The 25,142-nt window shown below is 37.7% G+C and overlaps 1 protein-coding gene across 16 annotated transcripts in view; it reads right to left on the bottom strand.

Annotated features, from left to right (window-relative positions):
• The window catches only part of GREB1L (GREB1 like retinoic acid receptor coactivator), a 335,431-nt gene that overhangs the window by 90,788 nt on the left and 219,501 nt on the right, over window positions 1-25,142 (bottom strand). For 13 of the 16 annotated variants that reach the window (XM_049901927.1, XM_049901919.1, XM_049901924.1 and 10 more), the window contains 5 exons: window positions 8,685-8,813; window positions 5,330-5,446; window positions 4,709-4,852; window positions 3,396-3,533; window positions 1,545-1,730 (listed from right to left, as the gene is read on the bottom strand). In XM_049901927.1, coding sequence (XP_049757884.1) covers window positions 1,545-1,730; window positions 3,396-3,533; window positions 4,709-4,852; window positions 5,330-5,446; window positions 8,685-8,813 — 714 coding nt within the window. The remainder of the gene's footprint in view (window positions 1-1,544; window positions 1,731-3,395; window positions 3,534-4,708; window positions 4,853-5,329; window positions 5,447-8,684; window positions 8,814-25,142) is intronic. The other 3 variants (XM_049901930.1, XM_049901931.1, XM_049901932.1) reach the window with 3 other exon arrangements.

Here is a 25,142-nt window from a genome sequence, read left to right as displayed (position 1 = left end):
TTAGAACTGTTATGAAGACTGAAAAAAAAATGCCATACTGAGTGGCTTGGTTTGCTGTAATATCATTGTTTGGAGGAATACAGTTTCTGGGTACATCCAGAAGCTGATTTTTTATCTTAGAACACACTCCACAGTCCACGGTCCGTACATAGCAATTAAAATTATGACATCAACTGAGCTGCAGACCCAGGTGATTTTTATAATTTTATTACCTATCAGTAAGTACAACTGGAAACCCTGGTGGCATAGTGGTTAAGTGCTACGGCTGCTAACCAAAGGGTCGGCAGTTTGAATCTGCCAGGCGCTCCTTGGAAACTCTATGGGGCAGTTCTTCTCTGTCCTACAGGGTCGCTATGAGTCGGAATCGACTCGATGGCACTGGGTTTGGTTTTTGGTTTGGTTAAGCACAATCAGCAAGTCCTAGATTTATCATGAAAGTGGCTCATGGGAGACCTGAAGCCTTGAAAGTATCAAAGGCACATCTAAGCAGGCCTTGAGACTCTCGGGCACTAAATGTTATAGCCAAGGTTGCTAAGTGATGCTCCAAAGACTGAATCTGGCCTGATGAAGCTTTTGGCTAGACCAGTATTTTTATTTTATTTCTTAATATTAAAGTATCTTTCTAACACTAAAAAAAATTCATGAGAGTGCATATGAAATTTTCCTGTGTAATTTTACATCTTGAACATTTTTCTAAATAAATCAGTGGCTTGAAGTCCTGGAGTGAGTTTGTAACTAGGGTGCATGTCGGATGGCCTACCAAAGTTTGCAAAATAAAGGACTTTTCAATGTAAATGCTGCCAAACCAATACAGTAGTGTCAGGGCACCTGCATGTACCCACCGTGGGGCTCAAGAAGATATATCAAATAGAGTAAGTACAGGGTTCATGACCTATACACCTCCTTACCCTAAAGCTCAGAGAGCCTTTCAGAGAGGTCCACAGTTACCACCTCAGGGAAGGAAAACACGATGGGACTATGTAAAAGGGACATAGCTACAGAAGCAAAAAAAAAAAAAAAATGGATGTAGGGACAGTGGATAGACAAAATAAAAAGGCTAAGCGGAAAATGGGAAAGTCACTGCCTAAGTCAATGCTATATTTACATTCCATATAGCAGTTGCATTTTCACAGGTTACTTGGCACAGCTCTTTAAGGCTCTGCCTGCATTGAATGCTTTAGAGAGCTTAGGAGCATGAGACTGGACACTAGATGGAGCAATTCATCTTTTCCAGATGAGGAAGGGAGGCTGGATCTGAGAGAAATGGGGAAAAAACAGAGATAGGCAGGTGGCTGAAATAGGGAAGAGGAAGAAAGGAAGGAGGAGGAGCAAAGAAAGGAAGAAGGAGGAGCAAAGAAACAAAGGAGAGGAAAGGGAAAAATCATAGAGAATGGAGTTGGAGGAAAGAAATGGTGGAAGATAAAGAAGGAAAATAAGAGACAGAGACAGTTGGATGAATGTGAGAAAGTGGGAAAAGAAAGGAAAAGCGTGTTACAAGGAAAAATGGGAATAGTCACTATCAAATGGTTACCGAAACAGCTTACCTAGCCGCACAAGATACTGGATAGTCAGAAGAATCATGTTTTCCACACTCAGGAGGTGGCAGCCAGTCAACCCTAATTGTTCCAAATCTTTGTTTTCCACCTGTGGAATCTTGTAGCAATTCACCAGCAGAGGACTCACAACAATGTCACCAACATTTCCATAGAAATAGGGTAAAGTGCCATAGCCTGTCCAATAGAAGCAGGTTGATAAATAAGTCTAAAAAGTTCAACTTTTTTTTTTTTTTTCAGGTCTAATCAGGTACACTTGCTCAAGTAGAATACAAAGATGCTTACAAAGTCCCCTGCCCTCTGAGGTGGCTACCAAACAAATGTATCAATCCTAGTGAATTTATTTGGCTGCTCCAAATTCTTATCCTTATCTTAAACTAGATGAACAGGAAGCAAAATACTCAAGTTATCTCTGTTTCCCACAGAAAAGCCATGTTAATATTACATCTCTGCCATAGAGGATTGGTGAGAGTTTGCAAAGCATCTCTGTATTCTTTGTAAAACTGCAATTCTAGAATATTTTCCCAGAAATTCCAGATTAGATTTCTTTTCAGATAAGAAATTTCTCTGTAGAAGTTAGAAAACAAACTAATATGTTTCACTTCCTGGGGTTTTCTTAAAAGAAAATGTAAGCTAAATTCACTGATCCAAAGCAATGGTGTACCAGCTGAAGGTGCTTAATAGTTTCTACTCCTTCTGCCTGTCTTCGATACTTTTGTTATTTCTCCCCTATATGTGAGTAAACAGCCTCAAATGATCTTGGAAGTAGATGGGATAAATATATGTTGAAATATGCCCCATTTCAGTGGTCTGTAGTGAAGGCAATCTTTCTGTGAGACTCCCAAAAGGCAGAAACCAAAGGGTTCCCATGTTCTACATTATCTTTCCAAGGCTTAGCTGCACAATATAAATGTTCAATTAGACTTTCCTAAGCCATATAGGATTCAAACAACTGGGATCCTCCAGTGCTTACAGGCCCAGGATGAGTAGATAGGGCAGCCAAATAAAGGACAAGGGTTGAAGCAAAACTAGCCATATCAGTAGGCTCAGGCCAACTGCAAGAAGCATATAACACCTAACTTAGATATACCCTAAAGACCTGTGGTGCTTAAACACCACACCTGTTTTGTCCGGAAGGTAGAGCAGACAGTCTCTTTCTGGCTAGGCTAGTCCCAAGACTGAGAGGACTCTTGAGGTGGGTATGAAAGGTGCTAAGTTAGTCCTCAAATCTAAGTACCCCTAAATTTTTACAGCCTCACTTATTTTTCACTTATACACAGCCTAGAAGAACCCAGACTTTTTAAAGATACTGACTCACAGATGTTCCCCATGGTTCAGACCTGCAACTCTGGGGCCTCCTGGTTCTGGTGTGTGGGGCCTGTTAGCTGGCTTAGCTTCTTTTCTCCGTGGTTTGGCTTCTTCTGTCTGGAACGTCCCCTCCCCCACCATTTCCATTCTCACCAATACTTCAAGACCCAGTTTAAACCTCACCTCTGAGAAAAGTTTTCTCAGTCCCCTCCAGGAAGAGGTAAGACCTCTCTCCTCTGAGCCCTTGAAGTTCTTGGGTACAGACCTCCACGACCTCACCTATCAGAGTTTGCTGTAATTGTTATTTATATGTCAGACTTCCCCACTACACAGAGCTCCTTGAGGGCAAATAAATTCTTAACTTTTAGTCATATGTTTAATATAACATGAAATAGCTGGCCAATAAAAGCTGAAAGAACCAATACAGGGATAAATGAATACTTTTATGAACACATGAGTAAATACACAAACAATTAAAAGGAGAAACACTCCTGGATTCCAACTTACAGGCAACTTGGAATTCCTTTGCCTTACCTATCAGAATTACTGGTCTAATTCCTGAGTTACTCAGCAGATTTTCAGGAACGATTACGGTTTCCCCCGCAGGAATGGGCCGAGGTTGTAAAATTCCAGTTAATGGGGTCTGTGGACCTGGGGCAGATAAAAGGGGCTCTGGAAAAAAAAAAAAAATTGTTTGACAAGAAGGATTATAAGAGAAAGCTAAATGAAGTACAATTGAAAGCTATACAGTTTTAATACTTTTAATAAAGAAGTTTGTGTGCGTGTGTTTTCCACTAAAGTAATCCATGTTTATTATACAAAATTAGAAGTAAGAAAAAACAAAAGGAAGAAAAAATCAATCATGATCGTACCATCTGGAGATAACTACTACTTTCCAGTTGTTTTTCCACATGTAATCTTTAGGATTCAGTTTTGTATTTTATCTATTCCTCCCAGATTATCAAAGGCATATCTGCTCATTGCAGAAATTAGAAAAGTGTGAAGAAGGATAACTCATCATTAATCAGTACTACCTAAAGGCAACAGCAGGTAACATATTGGCACAATTCTTTGTGTATATGAGATCTCTGTGTAGTCTTTAAAATTATCTATTTAAACAAACTTAAATTTTTAAAGAACCCCATTTATGTCTCAGAATTGGTATAGTTAAATTTATTACAGCAAGGTAGACAAGCATTTTACCATTTAACCATAGGTACCCCGTGGCCATAGTTTGGGTATATCATCAAGAAGAACCAGTTGGTTTTTCAGGGTTCTAGTTACAGGCTGAACCATTCAGGCCGGAAATAATAAGCACGGGTCACATAGGAAACCAGATCACAGGAGGGCAAATCTAACACCACTATCAGCAAAATAAGTCTTTCTGTGCCCTTTGATGGTGAGCTGGTAGCATCACGTATGTGACACCATGGCTTATTGATATTATGGGAGAAAACTATGCCAAATGAATTAAGATCACATGTGGTTGTAGGGAAGGCAGATGTGAGGAGAACAAAATATTACCTATTATTAATATCCTTGGAAACCCTGGTGGTACAGTGAGATATGGCTGCTAACCAAAAGGTTGGCAGTTTGAATCCACCAGGTGCTCCCTGGAAACTCTATGGGGCAGTTCTACTTTGTCCTACAGGGTGGCTATGAGTTGGAATTGATCTGACAGCAATGGGTTTGGATTTTTTTGTTTTTAATATCCTTACATAATATTGGGCACAGTGGTCAGTTAAGGAAATTTATCTTCAAGGATTCAGGGAAAGAACAAGAGTAGATATCGCTGCTAATTAAAAAAAAATTTTTTTTTTTAAACCAGTCTTCTAATAAAATCTTACCATTTCTTGCAAGAGGTCGAACTGTAGGAACAGGTACAACTAGACCAGGTTGGGGGACAGGCGACCCGGTATACCATCCCCGGTGTCGTTTCTTTGGTGGCCCAGAAGTGAACATGGTAGCTGAAGACAAAAAGAAAGATGGGTCTTGTTTTCACCAATGTGGAAGAAAGGAAAGAATGTGAGAATAACATAAGGCACTGTTTTACAATTTTACCCAGATTATTTCATTTTTATTCTATCAACAACCACGTGAAGTTGTAATACAACTGTGATTGTTATAATCATTTTGAAATGGACTAAGGAAGGCTCAGATGTGCCCAGAGTCACACAACAGTGAAGACTGTTGAATCCTGTACTTTGGTCAGAAGATCCCACAGTTTTTCAAAACGCCTCCCTTACACATTTGTTTCAACAGTATTTCCCAGATAGGCTCATCCATGTAGAATCACTAAGTTATTTAATCATTACTGTTCACACCAATTGTAAATGTTCAAAACGTTGTTTGACAAGCTAAGAAAAAATACTGGAAGTGTGCCGTCAGATAATTCATTGTTCCAGAATCTGTAGCATTTCTACCATAATTAAATGCATTAATTCAAGATTCTAAGATGGGTTTTTTACCTGGGTCTCCTGATGCATAGCTTGGTCTTGGTGACAAAGAGTAAGTCACTGGGCGGGCTGGAGTAGAGCCGGATGCACTGCTCTTCCCTCCATGGGTACTGTTTCCATTAGCAGCATCTGTAGGACACAAGTGGAAAAGCCACTCAGAAGAGAGGTTGGGTAGGACATTGCACTCTGTGATGCTGCCACCACAGAAAACCTCACACTCTAGGATTCGAAGGCACATCACTGACAGGACTCAGCCAATTTAAATAAAACCAGCTACAACCATCAGAGTAGTACCTTCATTGAAAATTAAATGCCACCTAAAAATAATTCTTTAAAACCTCAAGAGATCTTCGAATTAGAAAAGTCATTTTCCGTGAAGTGTTTGGAGATTGTGGGTAGAAGGAAAGTAAAACTTTTTTTTTTTTTAACTCTGTTGTGGAAATTTTCAAACATACAAAAGTAGAGAGAAGAGTATAACAAACTCCTATGTACCTACGACCCAGCTTCAAAATTTATAAACTCACGGCCAACCTAGTTCATCCATGCCCCCGGCTTCCCTCCTGCCTCCACATACATCATACACACTCGAGATTATTTTGAAGTAAACCCATTTATCATATTATTTCAATCATAACTACATCAGTATGCATTTATAAAAGAAAAGGACTATTTGAAAAAATGTAACTGTAATATCATTATTATACTTAAAATTAACAGTACCCAGACAAACCAAACTCATGCTGTTGAGTTGATTTGGGCTTACAGTGACCCTATAGGACAGAGTAGAACTGTCCCATAGGGTTTCTAAGAATGTAATCTTTATGGAAGCTGACTGCCACATTTTTCTCCAGCAGAGCAGCTGGTGGGTTTGAACTCCTGACCTTTCAGTTAGCAGGCAAGTGCTTTAACCACTGCGCCACCAGGGCTCCTAAAATTAACAATCCCATTAATTATGACTAATAATTTCTTAATATCAACAAATATCCCATCAGTATTCAAATTTACTTCAATTATCTCAGAAATAATTTTTTACAGTTGGCTTGTTCAAATCAGGACTCAGAAAAGATCCACACATTGAATTCAGTTGATATGTTCCGTAAACCTCTTTTAACATTTAGGATTTCTCGCGTCCTCCTTTTCTTTCTTACAATTAATTTGTTGAAGACCTGGCAGAGTTTCCCATTTTCTGGATTTTGCTATTAGGATACTCATGGTGTCACTTAATATTCCTTTGTCCCCTGTATTTTCTATAAACAGGTAGTTAGATATAAAGGTGATCAGATTCAGGTTCAGTTTTTCACCAAGAGTATCTCATAAGTACAGTTGTATTATTTCCATCAGGAAGCAAATAATGGCTGGTTTTTCTCTCTTTTTGTTAGGTTAAGATTGATCAGGGGGTTCACAAGTTGTCAGTCTAAAATCTTTGTACTATAACATTGTCCAACAGCCTTTCATCTGATGGTTTTAGAAGCTAAGATAATTACTGCTAAAATCCAGTATTTCATTATTTTTTAAAATGCTATAAAAATTTGGATTCAACTTGTTCAGGTCTGTAATCTAAGCTAGGAGGGCGAAGCTGCAAGCATTGGGACCAGTGTAAGAACAAAAGTGGGCTGGGTAAATTTCGATGCCGAACTGTTGGAAAGTCTCCAAAAATGTGAGGCTCTTTTTCTCCTCATTCTTCTTCTCTGTCTCTGACCATTTCTTCTCCTCAAACACTGGGCTTTTCTAGGATTTATCCTCAGTTCACAGCTTCTCACCCTACATCTCTCCCTGAGTGATATTATTTACCCTGATGATTTTAAATCTAAACCACCGGTATGGATTTCCCCCATGATACATCAAATGACTGTTGAACAGCTCCACTTGTATGTCTCATGATATCTGAGACTCAGTATATGCAAACCAAACTCTCTCCTCCTGGAGAACCTGGCCCTCCTTCTGTATTCCCTGTCTCATGTAATGGTACCACCATTAGCACAGAAAGGTAGACATCACCTAGACCCCTTCTTCTCCTTCATGCTCATATTAACTCAGTCAAGTCTTGCTTACTGGTAGTAATCCAATCTGTCACCTCCTCTCCAACCCTATTGTCACCCTGGCCAAGGACTTATTTCTCATCTAGACTATTGAAATGACCTCTCACTAATTTTCCTGACTCTTGTCTTCCTATAGATTGCTGCCAAAATGGTCTAGGTCAGGTTCAAATAAGACCATGTCACTCCCCTGTTCCATCAGTTATAGACTGAAATCCTCACTTCTTAGCATGATGTCCCGTGACCTTTTTCTTGCCCACCACCGTCTAACAAGTCCAAACTGCTGGAAATACGTCCACACATCATATTGCTTCTTTCCTTTGAACATTTGCTCCTGCTGTTGCCTGTATCTGAAATGCCTTTCCCCCACTCCTTTGTATAGTTAACACCTCCTCACCATCCAAAACCAAGCTCCTCCACCAACTCATTCTCAATTCTTCCCTAAAATGTTGGGCTGAAACTCCCTTCTCTTAATGCTCCACTAGCACATTGTACTTATCACAATACCCCCAAAATATCTTGTTATAGGCTTGTTATAGATTGAATTGTGCCCTTCAAAAAGATATGTTGAAGCCTTAACCCCCAGTACCTGTGAATGTGAACTGATTTAGAAATATGGTCTTTGCAGATGCAATTAGTTAACACAAGGTCATACTGCAATAGGGTGAACCCTAATCCAGTATCACTGGTGTTCTTATAAAAAGAGAATAAAAGACAGACAGACACACAAGGAAGGCAACCATGTGAAGACAAAGGCAAAGATTAGAGTTATGCTGCTACAAGCCAAGGAATGCCTGGGACCACTAGAAGCTAGGAGAGGAAAGGAAGGATTACTCTCCTAGAACCATCAGAGAGAGCATGGCCCTGCTGACAACTTGATTTCATATTTCTAGCAACCATAACTTTGAAAGAGTAAATATTTGTTGTTTTAGCCACCCACCTTGTGGTGCTTTGTTATGGAACCCAACAAAATTAGTACAAGGTCAGTCTCCCCCACTAGATCACAAGTACCTTAGGGATCAGAGACTGAGTCTTATTTATCTTTGTACCCCCAGCTTCTAGTCATAGCAGGCGCTCCATAAATAGTTGTTGACTGGAATCAAACTGCTCTGTCTCCTCTGTATGTCAAATGTCATCCCCTGACTTTTCTGGTTGGAAACAGAGACCACAAGGCTTTGTGCAATAACACTGCTATGAACAGCCTTGCTTCTGTTTTCAACTGGCGGGTAGAAGCAGCTTCTATTTTCATTGTCAATTTGTCAAATAAATTTCCCATAAGTCTTTTATAGACTACGTATTTACCAAAGAAATATAAGCGAGGAAAACATCACCTGCAGCAAAAGTCTTCCCTACAACCTGCAAAGATAAAGCCAGTGGTTTCACAACATTCTTATTCCGGGTCAGGTCCTGAGCTCCACTTAAATTGATTGCAGAATTAGATGGACTGAGAATCGGTGAATCTTTAAAACGAAAGAGGTTGTTTAAGTTAGCAACTATTATATTTTCAGAAAGGAAGCTAATTCAAAAGAGTGAGTTGAGAGGAAGCAGACCAAAATTTTGGAGTTTTCCTTGGCCTATTTTGACATTTTAGGAAAGTCAATTTATCTGTTTTACTTTTTGTTTATTTAACAAACATTCATTAGAAGTTAGTATGTAAAAAAAAAAAAGAAGTTAGTATGTACTGGGTATTATTTTAAGCTCTTTAAATATATTAACTCACTTTATTCCTTTAATAACTCATGAGGTAGGTATTATTTTCTTAAACAGTAATAGTTGCTTAACTTGATCAAAGTCAGGTGACCTGGTATCAAGGATATCATTATGCTCCATATCAAAACTGCCTCCACAGATCCCCTCAAAATCATATTCTAATGCGATATATTTATCTTTATCCAGATGAGTTTGTCACTTAAGAGATTTCACGCAAACTAGGTCACTGTACCCTAGAAGAAAGGACTTCTCTTAGAAGGAAAGTTGCTGTAATTTTTTGAATAAACTAGGATTAATTTACCTATGTAATACTAGGTATATTCAAAAGAAAGCTCCCATTTAGATTCAGAAAAAAAATTCATTCCAGAAAACCCACATGCCACGGGAGAAAGACTCCAGCCAACATGAGTCCTTCTAATAGAGCAAAAAAAAAAAAAAAAAATTTTTTTTTTTTTTTTAATTGAGCAGGCCCTAAATCCTGACCTCACTCCAGCAGAACATCAGTTAACACAGGAAAGTGCCAAAGGGACTAGTGACACTCTCTGAGAGTTTGGAAATCAAACAAGATACTGATGGTACTACATTAAAAATATTCTAAAAAATATCATTCACTTCACAACGTGGTTCCTGATACATCTAGTCAGCATTTCCCATAAGAACTCAAAAGACTGAAATCATCCCCTAATGGTTTAGAAGAGTTAACGTGCCTCTCTGAGAGTCTCACTTACTACCAAGGAGTGATTTTAAGGTCTCCTGAGAGAACAGAGTCCAGCAAGTACACATATAACATTACAAAGTTATGGAAAACTAAAGACAGCCCAAGTTTTTCATGTCTTAACAGACAGCCTGTGGGACAGGAATCCCAGGTAAGTTTGCTGTGCCATTACAAGGGCTGGGCAATATTTTTCAGGCCACAATCATGTTGTTTAGAACAGAATGAGTAGCTTACTACATTAGTTTATTTAGTATATTCCTAACTAATAGTTCAGGTATACACATAGGTAAAACATAGGTAAAATCTGGCTGACAAATAATGAAGTTAGAGAGACTAAGAAGGGTAGTGATTCATCTTGTTGTTTCAAATCCATAAATTCAAATTAACATAGGCCAATATTAAAAAAATAAAAGATATGGAATGGACTGGACAATGGGTTGGAGAGAGATGCTGATGAGGAGTGAGCTACTTGTATCAGGTGGACACTTGAGACTGTGTTGGCATTTCCTGTCTGGAGGGGAGATGGGAGGGTAGAGAGGGTTAGAAACTGGCAAAATGGTTACAAAAGGAGAGACTGGAAGGAGGGAGCGGGCTGACTCATTAGGGTGAGAGTAAATGGGAGTATGTAGTAAGGTGTATGTAAGTTTATATGTGAGAGACTCACTCGATTTGTAAACTTTCACTTAAAGCAAAATAAAAATTATTTTAAAAAAAGATAAAAAAATAAATAAAGGATATAAAATTATATATATATATGTCCAATAGTTAAATAAAATACCTAGGAATAAGCTTAATAAGAAACATACATAATCATATAAAGAAAATACTTCTAAATATAATGTGTCTGGGGTTTGTTTTAAAATATTGGGGGAGGGAGAGAGGAAGATGAAATAGTATTGGCTATGTGTTGAAAACTACTAAAGTTTTCATGTGTTGAAAACTACTAAAGTTGGGTGATAAGTGGTTCATTATATTACTCTCTCTATTATTTTTATATATACATTTGAAAATTTTGACATTAAAGATTAAAAAATTTCTAATGCTTCTGAAGATCATGAAAAGAGAAACAGCAATGCCATGTTTCTGAGCAGGAAGATTCAGTGTCAAAATGCTGATAAACCTAAGTTACTTTATAAATTTAACATGATTTTAGAAAAAAATACCAACAGGTTTAGATATTATTAGCATTACTGTTAGAATTATTAGAATGTTTTAACTAGGCAAGCTGATGTCATGTTGATATGGAAAAATAAGACAAGAATAGCTGCAAACCTGAAAAGTAAAAGCAATGAGGTTAGCACAGTGATAAAATAAAATATATTATAAAACCTCAGTCAATTAAACTTTATGGTCACGACGCATTAGTAGATAAACAACAATGGGAAAAAAAGGCAGTATACTAGAACAGATACAAATACGCATGTGGATTTAGCTTAAGCTAAAGTTGGCAGCTCAAATAAGCAATGAGAATGTGCTCTTCAATACATTGTTTTGAGAGAATTGGATATAAAGGGAAAAATTAAGTTGAATCCATTTTTTACAATAAGACCAAAATGAAATCAAATGGATGAAAGTTATAAACTTAAAAATTGAAAATATAAAAATAATAAGAGAATATATGGGAGAATTAATTATTACCTTGAAGTGAAAAAGGCCAAACTAATACTCAAAATACAGAAGCCAGAAAAAAAGATTGATAAATTCAACTACATGAAAATGAAATTCTGCACGGCAAAACATATTCTAGCCATACAAATGGTAGCTGAAAGAGAGTTGGACTAGTCATACTAATAGACAAAAATTGTTACTAAAAAAAAAAAAGAGGGATATTTTATAATGGTAAAAGGGTCAATCCACCAGAAAGACATTTGCACTTGTAAACATATATGCACCAACACCAGAGCCCCAAAATACATGGAGTGAAAACTGATAGACTTAAAGGGAAAAATAAGTAATTTAATATTAATAGTTGGAGACTTCAATATCTCACTTTCAATAGTAGATGGACCAACTAGGCAGAAGATCAATAAGAAAACTGAAAACTTGAACAATACTATAAGCCAGCGAGACGCAACAGATATCAATACAATCCTCATCCAAATAAAAGCAGAACACAAACTCTTCTCAAGTGCACAGGGAACATTCTCCAGGATAGATCTTATGTTAGCTCATAAAACGAGCCTCAACAAATTAAAAAGGTCTGAAATCATATGGAAATATATTCTCTGACTTCAGTGGAATGAAATTAGCAATCATTAACAGATGGAAATTAGAGAAATTCACAAATACGTGGAAATTAAACAACACATTCTTAAATAACTAATGGATCAAAGGCAGACATCGCAAGGGAAATTAGAAATCATTTTAAAGTAAGTAAAAATGAAAACACAAAATGTGCAAACTTAAGGGATTTGCTAAAGCAGTGCATAGAGGGAATTTTATGGCTATATTAAAAAAGAAGAAAGGCCTCAAATCAATAATTTACTTTCCACCTTAGGAAACTAGGAAAAAAAAATTCAAACTAAACCCAAAGCAAACAGAAGGCTAGAGCAGAAATGAATGAAATAATAAAACAATATGAAAAACAATAGTGAAAATCAATATAACCAAAAGTTGGCTCTTTGAATAGATCAACAAAATTGACAAATCTCTAGCTAAACTGATCATCAGAAAAAGTCAGGAATGAAAGAGAGCAACCTTACAGAAATAAAGAGAATTATAAGGGAATACTATGAACAATTATATGCCAACAATTAGATAACCTAGATGAAATGGGCAAACTCCTAGAAGAACACATATCACCAAAACTGATCAAGAAGAGATAGAAAATCTGAATATATCTATAACAAGGGATTATAGCAGTAATTTAAACATTTCCCACAAAGAAAGTCCTGGTTTCAGATGGCCTTACTGGCATATTCTACTAAACCTTTAAAGAAGATTTAATACCTTTCTACAAATTCTTCCAAAAAACGAAAAAGGAAAAAACACTTCCCAATGCATTCTATAAGGCCCGTAATTATCCTGATACCAAAACCAGACAAAGACATCACAAGAAAGAAAACTACAGAATATAATTTATGAAATTTATGAATATAGACATAAAAATCCTCAACAAAATACTAGCAAATAGAATCCAGTAACTATAAAAAGGATTACATACCATGACCAAGTGAGATTTATCCTAGGAATGCAAGGTTGATTTAACACACAAAAATCTATCAATGTAATACACTACAACAATAATGGAAAAAAACACATGATAATCGCAAAAAGTATATATAAAGCATTTTACAAAATTCAACAAACACCCTTACCTTTCAGGATAAAAACGCTCAACAAACTAGGAAGAGAAGAGAACTTTCTCAACATGATAAAGGGCATCTATAAAAATCCACCAAAATCATCATACTTAATCACGAATGGCTGAATGCTTTCTCCCTAAGATCAAGCACAAGATAAGGATGTCTACTCTTGCTACTTCTATTCGACATTGTATGGGAGGTTCTATCTAGGGTAATTAAAAAAAAAAAACAAGGTAATTAGAAAGGAAAAAAAAATGCATCCAGGTTGAAAAGGAAGAAGTAAAATTACACCTATTTGCAGATGATATGATCATATATATAGAAAATCCTAAGGAATTCACTTAAAAACTACTAGAGCTAATAAGGAAACGCTAGTGGTGTAGTGGTTAAGTGCTATGGCTGCTAACCAAGAGGTTGGTAGTTCGAATCCGCCAGGTGCTCCTTGGAAACTATTGGGCAGTTCTACTCTGCCCTATAGGGTTGCTATGAGTCGGAATCGACTCGATGGCAGTGGGTTTGGTTTGGTTTAGAGCTAATAAATGAGTTCAGCAAGGTTGCAGAATACAAGATCAATACACAAAAATCAATTGTATTTCTACACATTTAAAATGAAATATCCTAAAGTAAAATTAAGAAAGCAATTCCATTTACAGTAGCATAATAAAGAATAAAGTATTTAGTAAGAAATTTAACAAAAGAAGTGTAAAACTTACACTCTGAAAACTATAAGACATTGTTGAAAGAAATTGAAGACCTAAATGAATAAAAATACATTCCATTTTCATGGATCAGAAGACTTAATATTGTTAAGATGGCAATACTCCCCAAACTGATCTACAGATTCACCATAAGCCCCATCAAAATTCCAACTGGCTTCTTTACAGATATTTACAACCTGATTCTGAAGTTCATATGGCAATGCAAGGGACCCAGAATAGCTGCGACAGTCTTGAAATAGAAAAACAAAGCTGGAGAATTCATATGTTCCTATTTCAGAATTTAATACAAAGTCACAGTAATGAAGACAGTGTGGTACTGGCATAAGGTTAGATACATAGATTTAATGGACAGAATTGAGAGTCCAGAACCAAACCCTCATATTTATGGTCAGTTGATTTTCAACCAGAGTGCCATGGCAATTCAATAGGAGGAAAGAATAGTCTTTTCAACAAATTGTTCTGGCACAACTGGATATGCACGTGCAAAAGAATGAAGTTGAACCTCTTCTTCACACTATATATAAAAATTAACTTGAAATACATTACAGACCTAAATGTAAGAGCTAAGACTACAACGTTCTTAGAGGAAAACACAGGAGTTTTTCTGACCAATGTTTTTTTAGATATGACACCAAAGCACAAGCAACAAATGACAAAAATAGATAAATTGGATTTCATTAAAAAAAAATTTGTGCAGCAAGAGTGAAAAAAAAATGCAGAATGGGAGAAGATACTTTCAAATCATATATCTGATAAAGCTCTTGCACCCAGAATATATAAGGAACTCATACAATTCAACAATAAAAACAAATAACCAAACTGAAAAACGGGCAAAAGACACAAACAGACACTTCTCCAAAGATAGACAAATACACACATGAAAAGATGCTCGATATCATGAACCATTAGAGAAATGTAATTTAAAATCACAATGAGATACTACTTTATACCCACTGTTGTTTAAAAAAAAAAATTTTTTTTTTTCTTATCAAGTCAGTTCCAACTCATATCGACCCTAGGTACAACAAAACCAAACACTGTCCAGTCCTGCACCATCCTCACAATCCTTGCTATGTTTGAACCTATTGCTGCAGTCACTGTGTCAATCCATCTTGTTGAGGATCTTCCTCTCTTTCGCTGACCCTCTACTTTACCAAGCATGATGTCCTTCTCCAGAGACTGGTCCCTCCTGACAACACGTCCAAAGTATATGAGATGAAGTCTTTCCATCCTTCCTTCTAAGGAGCATTCTGGCTGCACTTCTTCCAAGACAGATTTGTTTGTTCTTCTAGCAGTTCTTGGTATATTCAATATTCTTCAATACTCAATAATTCAAAGGCATCAATTCTTCTTCAGTCTTCCTTATTCATTGCCCAGCTTTCACATGCATATGAAGCAATTGAAAACACCATGGCTTGGGTCAGGTGCACCTTAGTCTTCAAGGTGACGTCTTTGCTTTTTAACACTTGAATGAGGTCTTTTGCAGCAGATTTGCCCAATGCAACGTGCCTTTTGATTTCTTGACTGATGCTTCCTTGAGTGTTGATCGTGGATTCAAGTAAAATGAAATCCTTGACAACTTCAATCTTTTCTCTGTTTATCATGATGTTTATTGGCCCAGTTGTAAGGATTTTTTTTTTAATTGTGCTTTAAGTGAAAGTTTATAAATCAAGTCAGTCTCTCATACAAAAACCTATATACACTCCTAGTTGCTCTCCCCCTAACGAGATGGTACACTCCTTCCCTCCACTCTCTATTTTTGTGTCCATTTGGCCACCTTGTGATCTCCCCTCCAGACAGGAGCTGCTCACATAGTCTTATGTGTCTACTTGATCCAAGAAGCTCACTCTTCACCAGTATCTAGTTGTGAGGATTTTTGTTTTCTTTATATCATGGTGTAATCCATAGTGAAGGCTGTAGTTTTTGATCTTAGTCAGTAAGTGCTTCAAGTCCTTTTTGCTTTCAGCAAGCAAGGTTGTGTCATCCACATATCGCAGGTTGTTAATAAGTCTTCTACCAATCTTGATGTCACGTACTTCTTCATATAGTTCAACTTCTCGGATTATTTGCTCAGCATAGATTGAATACCTGTCGTGAAAGGATACAACCCTGACCACACCCTTCCTGACTTTAAACTATTCAGTATCCCCTTGTTCTGTTTGAATGACTGGCTCTTGGTCTGTGTACAGGTCCCACATGAACACAATTAAGTGTTCTGGAATTCCCATTCTTCATGATGTTATTCCTAATTTGTTATGATCCACAGAGTCACAGGTCTTTGTGTAATCAATAAAACACAGGTAAACATTCTTCTAGTATTTTCTCCTTTCAGCCAAGATCCATCTGACATCAGCAATGATACCCCTTGTTCCATGTCCTCTTCTAAATCTGGTTTGAATTTCGTGCAGTTCCCTACTGATGTACTGCTGCAACCATTTTTGAATTACATTCAGTAAAATTTTACTTGTGTTTGATATTAACTATACTGTTTGATAACTTCTGCATTCTGTTGGATCAGCTTTCTTTGGAATGGGCAGAGACAGGGATCTCTTCCAGTCAGTTGGCCAGGCCTTTCCATATCTTCGGAATTTCTTGAGCACTTCCAGTGTTGCATTTATTTATTGAAATATCTCAGTTGGTTTTCCGTCAATTCCTGAAGCCTTATTTTTCGCCAATGCCTTCAGTGCAGCTTGCATTCCTTTGTTCGGTACCATCTATTCTTGATCATATGCTACCTCCTGAAATGGTGACGCATAGACCAATTCTTTTTGATACAATGACTCTGTGTATTCCTTCCATCTTCTTTTGATGCTTCCTGTGTCATTCAATATTTTGACTACAGAATCCTTCAGTATTGTAACTCAAGCCTTGAATTGTTTCTTCAGTTCTTTTAACTTGAGAAATGCTGAGTGTGTTCTTCCCTTTTGGTTTTCTAACTCATGGCTTTGCACATTTCATCATAATACTTAATCTTCTCGGGCTGCCCTCTGAAATCTTCTGTTCAACTCTTTTGCTTCATCATTTCTTCCATTTGCTTTAGCTTCTCTACATTCCAGAGCAAGTTTCAGTGTCTCTTCTGACATCCATTTTGGTCTTTTCTTTCCTTCTTTTTTAATGACTCATCCACTAGGATGAGTAAAATTAGTCACACCCACCTGGATGGGTAAAATTAAAAAGGCAGACAATAACAGGAGTTGGCGTGGATATGGAGAAATTGGAATTGCATATATTACTGGTGGGAATGTTAAATGGTGCAGCAACTTTGGAAAACAATCTCCTCAAGCAGTTAAACAGAGTTACCATATGATCAACAATTCCACTCCTAGGTATATACTCAAGAAAATTGAACACATATGTCCATATAAAAACTTGTACATACATGTTCATAGCAGCATTATTCATAATAGAAAAAAAAAAAACTGAAAACAACCCAAATCTCTATCATCAGACAAATGGATAAACAAAATGTGGTATATCCATACAATGGGTATTATTTGGCAATAAAAAGGAATGAAGTACTGATACATGGTACAACATGGATGAAACCTGAAAACATTACACCAAATGAAGGAAGCCTGTCACAAAAGGCCATATTTTCTATGATTTCACTTATATGAAATGTCTAGAATAGGCAAACCCATAGAAACAGGAAGTATATTAGCAGTGGTGAGGTGGTGCCCTGGTGGCACAATGGTTAAAGCGATAGACTGCTATACAATATAACTGCCAAACCACTGAGAATCATGGCCCAGACAAGCTAACACACAACCTTAACCATCATAACTCCCTATTTATTAGTTTGGAAAGATCTCTAAGGCCTAACAATATGAAAAAGTGATGTACAGAACAGTGAGTACACAGTGCTGCCTTGGAAAATCAAAGGGGTAAAAATAATCCGTGTTTGTGCTTGCCTGAGTAGACATAAAGAAAATCTAGAATGTAAGAAACTAATTATAGGAGTTACTGGTTTGGGACGCTTATGCAGAAATGAGATAAAATGGAAAAGAAACTTCACTTTATATACGAATATACGCACATACAGAACAAGTTGCTGTCAAGCCAGTTCTGACTCATGGCAACCTCAGATGTGTCGGAATAGAACTGTGCTCCAAAGGGTTTTCAGGGGCTGATATTTCAGAAGTAGGTCACCAGGGCCTTCTTCTGAGGCACCTCTGGGTAGACTCAAACCTCCAACCTTTTGGTTAGCGGGCAAGCACATTAACCATTTCTGCCACCCAGGGACTCCTATACACACATACATACACATGTATTTTTGAAAAATGTAAACATTTCAAAACATTAGAATAAACAAATTTTTTTAAAGTAAGGATAGAAAATAGTTACATGTAGACTGACAACTGGTGTCAGAAGTACTTCTTAACTGTACAAAGTGGACGTTTCTTTTAGCATTAGATTATACATAGTAATTTCAAAAGATAATTCAACTGCAATGAAATTGCTTTTATAGAGTTATCAATGACCTAATTCTCAAATCCACAAGACAATTTTTAGCCCCTATCATTCTGAATCCCACTGTTGCATTTATTGATTTAGTCTACAATTTTATTGAGCACTTACCATGTGCCAAGAACTTTGCTCAGGTCTACAGGTAAAATAATGAGCTCTGGTGGCACAATGGTTAAGTGCTCAGCTGCTAACCAAAAGGTTGGCAGTTCCAACCCTGCCCAGAAGCTCCATGGGAGAAAGATCTGGAGATCTGCTCCCGTAAAGATTACAGCCTAAGAGGCAGGGCCAAGATGGCGGAATAGCCAGATGCGTCCTGCAATCCCTCTTACAAAAAAGACCCGAAAAGACAAGTGAAATGACTATATTTATGACAAGCTAGGAGCCCTGAACATGAAAGGCAAAGTCAGAAAGTGGACTGAGCAGCAGGGGGAGGTAGAGACAGTTCAGAAGTGGAGAGGAGTTACTGGATCTGAAATGTCGGGATCCCCCAGGCACCATTCCCGGGAGCGGCTGCAGCAGGCTGGTGGTAGTGTTTGGCCACAGTTGCCTCAGGGAGAAGCAGCCAGCCACACAGCCTACTCACACCTTCAGAACCAGAGAATATTGGTGCTCTCGGCAAAAGCTAAGTACTTACGTATATTTTACCATGCCCCTGGCCCCCAAGCCAGTTTCAGTGGCTGTTGATTTCCCTGGGTCTCAGATAGGCCATGCTGAGCACCCTGCGCCATCCTCTCAGCCTTGGAATAGGAATAAATTCACAATTGGGGGAAAAGATAATTTGCCAGCTCCACTAACTGGGGGAGCTCAGGAGAGAAGCGGCTCCTCTCCAGGCATAAACAGTCCATGGACTTTGAATACCTTTCCTCCCTGCATGGACCTGTGTGAGCCTTTTTCAGAAGAATACGCCCTTGCTGGCAGGCTACAACCGTTTCAGCTGTGTGGTAAAGAGGTGGGTGTTTGATATTTGACACCGCTCTGCCTATTAAATAGGGTCCTCATCTACCCACATCACAGGCATAAGGCCTGGTGGCGCCACTCAGGTAACCTAGCCACCTGCAACACAGATCCAAGGATAACTGGTACCTCCCAGTACTTACAAACAAAAGCATTAGGTGCCCATGGTCCGTCTGCAGAACCCACCCAACTGTATGCTCTAGGGAGCAGGGACAAGCTTTCCCCACAGACATTTGGGGGATGGTTCTCAGCCCCACCTTGTTCAGAGTGTGACACCCTGCTGCAATCAGATACCGGTACCTACACCAATCGCCCCTGCCCCGCTAAGACTATAGGACAGAGCCTGTACCACACACTTGATATCAGCTACCTGGACACCTGAGCTGAATTCATACAAGAAAAGTGAATGGAATCCTAGACTGATATATCTGATAATAGCTCTAGCCATCTGGGGACAGGACGTCAGAGCACCAAAGGTGAAAATAATCAAGCTAGCTCAATCAAGCAACCCATTTGGCCATATCAAAACAAAACAAAGCAAGAAGCTACAATACAGTAAGCAAACAAAATAAACTAAAAAAAAAATAAAATAAGCACAATAAAAATTATTTAAAAAAAAAAAAAGCTCAGACTACTCTGCAGAAACCACGCAGGCAAGAAGGCACTGAGATGACTTATATAAAGCATTGAAGGAAAAAAATTGCCAGCCAAGAATCATATATCCAGCAAAACTGTCTCTCAAATATGAAGGTGAAATTAGGACATTTTCAGATAAACAGAAGTTTAGGGAATTAGTAAAAACCAAACCAAAACTACAAGAAATACTAAAGGCAGTTCTTTGGTTAGAAGATCAATAATATCAGGTATCAACCCAAGACTAGTACACTGGACAGAACAATCAGATGTCAACCCAGACAGTGACATCACAAAAATAAATCAAGATAAAAAACGCTCACAACAGGGAAACAGCAATGTAAAAGAAAACAATAAAGAGGGACAAAGAAATGTAGTCATAGATCTTTCATATGGAGAGGAAGATAAGGCGATATAAAGAAATAAAAGCTAGGTTTAAACTTAGAAAAATAAGGGTAAATATTACAGAAACCACAAAGGAGATTAACTATCTTACTTATCAAAATAAAATACAAGAAAAAAATAGAGACTCAGCAGAAATAAAATCAAGAACAATGAATAAGAGGAAAAGACAATACATAAACTACTCAGCACAAAAAATTAAGTGGGAGAAAGAAACTGTCAACAACACACAAAAAAAGACGTCAAAATGACAGCACTAAACTCATACCCATCTATAATTATGTTGAATGTAAATGGACTAAATGCACCAATAAAGAGACAGAGAGTGGCAGAATGGATAAAAAACACGATCTGTCTATATGCTGCCTACAAAAGACACACCTTAGAGACACAAACTAACACTCAAAGGATGGAAAAAAAATATATTAAACAAACAACAATCAAAAAAGAGCAAAAGTGGCAGTATTAATTTCTGACAAAATAGACTTTAAAGTTAAATTCACCACTAAGGACAAGTAAGGACACTATAAAAAAATATATATATATATATATTTTTATACCAGGATATAACCATATTAAATATTTACACACCCAATGACAGGGCTGCAAGATACATAAAACAAACTCTAACAGCACTGAAAAGTGAGATAGACAGGTCCACAATTATAGTAGGAGACTTGAACACACCACTTTCGGTGACGGACAGGACATCGAGAAAGAAGCTTAATAAAGACAGGGAAGATCTAGATGCCGTAGTCAACCATGAAAATAGAGAGTGGAGGGACGGAGTGTGCTGTCTCATTAGGAGGAGAGCAATTAGGAGTATATAGCAAGGTGTATATAAATTTTTATATGATAGACTGACTCAATTTGTAAACTTTCACTTAAAGCGGAATAAAAATTTGAAAAACAAACAAAAAAAGATTACAGCCTAGAAAACCCTACAGGGCAGATCTACTCTGTCACATGAGGTTGCTATGAGTTGAAGTCAACTTGTTGGTGCCTAGCAACAATGCATAAAATGGTGACCAAGACAAACTATGTCCTAGTGCAAGTTCTTCTTTGTCTACAAAACTACTGGTGTTCTCCAACCCTTTTTATTCCTTACAGCAGTCTTACCAAACTCCATGGTTTTATTTTTAATTTTTGACAATTCATCTCATTTATATTGCTTGTCTTATTTCATAAGTAATACATAAATTACAGAAAAACAAAATAGCATAGATAAATATGAGATAAGGCCCCAGTAACCTTCCCAAAATATAAATCCTATTACATTATTCCCTAATCTTTACCACACTGCACAAGCTTCTACTTTTGTATTTATTATATATGGTGACATTTACATATTTAGTATTTAACGCTAGTGGTTTTCATTATTTGGGAACAGCCCTAAATGTCCAAAATGTGATACCCTGTAATCTTGCTCAGGAATGAATTTGAATTGTAGGGCTGCAAGGGTACTATGAGAAACCCAGCAGTTAGATAGTGAGTAAATTAGTTCAGCACCTGACCAAGACTTGATTTCTTTCCGCTAGTGATTTCAAAGCCATTTAAAGAGAGAATTTATAAGCACTGGAGGATTTACAAACTTGGAAAGCTGCTTGAGTGAGTCACAGCCTGCGCTATATGTTGTAGTAGTTTGTAACTTCTCGTCTTTCCCGCTAGGTCATGGGCTCCTTGAGGGCATTCCCAGCTCCTAGCACATCATGGCTAAAGAAATGAAAAGGAAAAAAAAAAAGCCAAAACAATATCCTTACCCTCTTTATGCAATAACTCAGTACCTCTCTGTTAGCCCAAAAATCACTGGGTGGGTGGGGAGACTTCATATGAAGGGATTCAATTAAGCAGTGAGTAGAAAGAGTTTGAATCCTGGTTTTGCCACTTACTAGTTCTTTTTTGGCCAAATTCTGTATCTTCTGAGACTGTTTCAGGACCTGCAAAATGGTACTGAAATCTACCTCACAGTAACAATTAGCAGGCTTAGCACAATGCCTAGAACACAGTAGATATTCAATAAATATTTGTTGTGCTAAAACTTATTATGCGTTTTCTAGATGATTGAAAAAACAAACCCATTGCTGTCAGTTCTGAAAAACAGACTAGATAATTTGCTTCGTTCTTGAGTAGAATATACTGGACCTATTTTAACACCACAGACTGCACTGTATTTCTGTTAGGGCACTCTGAGGCTGCATTAGTTATTTTTGTCAGCTATGTTTTACTATTGATTCAAATAAAAAAAAATAGAGCTAGTATTTAATTAAAATGTGAAAATATTTTCCCCCAAAAATTAATGTTAAATGAGATATCCTAACTTGCTCTTATGTTACTGATTTTTAAAACAGCTTTCTTGATGTATAATTAACACATAATAACCTGCACATTCTAAAAGTATATAATTTGATAAGTTTAGACATACATATCCACCTGTGAAACCATTACCACAGTCAAAACAGTGAACACTTTTATCATCCCCCAAAATTTCCACACGCCCCTTTGTAATCTCTCCCTCCTGCGCCTTTTCTGCTCCCCAGCCTCAAGCAATTATTGATCTGCTTTCTGTCACTACAGATCAGCTTGCTTTTTTTTTTTGAAGAGTTTTGCATAAATGGAATCATAAAACATTACTTCTTCTTGTCTGGCTTCTTTCACATGGTACATTTATTTGGTGATTCATCCAGGTTATTATGAGTATCAGTAGCTCATTCCTGTTTTTTGAAGAGTTGTTGTTGTTAGGTGCCGTCGAGTCGGTTCTGACTCATAGTGACCCTATGCACAACAGAATGAAACACCACCCAGTCCTGAGCCATCCTTCCAATCGTTGTTATGCTTGAGCTCATTGTTGCAGCCACTTTTGTCAATCCACCTCACTGGGGGTCTTCCTCTTTTCTGCTGACCCTGTACTCTGCCAAGCATGATGTCCTTCTCCAGGGATTGATCCCTCCTGACAACATGTCCAAAGTATGTAAGACTCAGTCTCACTATCCTTGCTTCTAAGGAGCATTCTGGTTGTACTTCTTCTAAGACAGATTTGTTTGTTCTTTTGAGAGTGCATGGTATATTCAATATTCTTCGCCAACACCACAATTCAAAGGCATCAATTCTTCTTCGGTCTTTCTTATTCATTGTCCAGCTTTCACATGCATATGATGCAACTGAAAATACCATGGCTTGGGTCAGGCACACCTTGGTTTTCAAGGTGACATCTTTGCTCTTCAACACTTTAAAAAGGTCCTCTGCAGCAGATTTACCCAATGCAATGCGTCTTTTGATTTCTTGACTGCTGCTTCCATGGCTGTTGATTGTGGATCCAAGTAAAATGAAATCCTTGACAACCTCAATCTTTGCTCCATTTATCATGATGTTGCTCACTGGTTCAGTTGTGAGGATTTTTGTTTTCTTTATGTTGAGGTGCAATCCATGCTGAAGGCTGTGGTGTTTGATCTTCATTAGTAAGTGCTTCAAGTCCTCTTCACTTTCAGCAAGCAAGGTTGTGTCATCTGCATAACGCAGGTTGTTAATGAGTCTTCCTTCAATCCTGATGCCTCCTTCTTCTTCAGAGTCCAGATTCTCGGATTATTTGCTCAGCATACACATTGAATAGGTATGGTGAAAGAATACAACCCTGACACAAACCTTTCCTGACTTTAAACCAATCAGTATCCCCTTGTTCTGTCCGAACAACTGCCTCTTGATCTATGTAAAGGTTCCTCATGAGCACAATTAAGTGTTCTTTGGAATTCCCACTCTTCACAATGTTATCCATAACTTGTTCTGATCCACACAGTCGAGGGCCTTTGCGTAGTCAATAAAACACAGGTAAACATCCTTCTGGCATTCTCTGCTTTCAGCTAGGATCCATCTGACATCGGCAATGATATCCCTGGTTCCACGTCCTCTTCTGAAACCAGCCTGAATTTCCAGCAGTTCCCTGTCAATATGCTGCTGCAGATATTTTTGAATGACCTTCAGCAAAATTTTTCTTGCATGTGGTATTAATAATATTGTTCTATAATTTCCACATTTGGTTGGATCACCTTTCTTGGGAATAGGCATAAATATGGATCTCTTCCACTCAGACAGGAAGCTGTCTTCCATATTTCTTGGCATAGATGAGAGAGCACCTCCAGAGCTGCATCTGTTTGTTGAAATATCTCAATTGATATTCTATCAGTTCCTGGAGCCTTGTTTTTCACCAGCGCCTTCAGAGCAGCTTGGACTTCTTCCTTCAGTACCATCGGTTCCTGATCATATGCCACTTCTTGAAATGGTTGAACATTGACTAATTCTTCTTGGTATAATGACTCTGTGTATTCCTTCCATCTTCTTTGGTGCTTCCTTTCCATCTTCTTTGGTGCTTCCTGTGTTGTTTAATATTTTCCCCATAGAATCCTTCACTATTGCAACTCGAGGCTTGAATTAATAATTGGAACTTGGAATGTACGAAGTATGAATCTAGGAAAATTGGAAATGGTCAAAAATGAAATGGAACACATAACATCGATATCCTAGGCATTAGTGAGCCGAAATGGACTGGTATGGGCCATTTGGAATAGGACAATCATATAGTCTACTATGCTGGGAATGACAACTCAAAGAGGAATGGTGTTGCATTCATCGCCAAAAAGAACGTTTTAAGACCTATCCTGAAGTACAATGCTGTCAGTGATAGGATAATATCCATACGCCTATAAGGAAGACCAGTTAATATGACTATTATTCAAATCTACACACCAACCTCTAGGGCCAAAGATGAAGAAACAGAAGGTTTTCATCAGCTGCTGCAGTCTGAAATTGATCGAACATGCAATCAAGATGCATTGATAATTACTGGCCCTTGGAATGGGAAAGTTGGAAACAAAGAAGAAGGATCAGTAGTTG

This window comes from Elephas maximus, chromosome 11 (assembly GCF_024166365.1).
Source record: "Elephas maximus indicus isolate mEleMax1 chromosome 11, mEleMax1 primary haplotype, whole genome shotgun sequence".
In the NCBI taxonomy this organism is placed as follows: domain Eukaryota; kingdom Metazoa; phylum Chordata; class Mammalia; order Proboscidea; family Elephantidae; genus Elephas; species Elephas maximus.
Note: the sequence above shows the minus strand (reverse complement) of the source record. Positions and strands in the feature narration are given on the sequence as shown.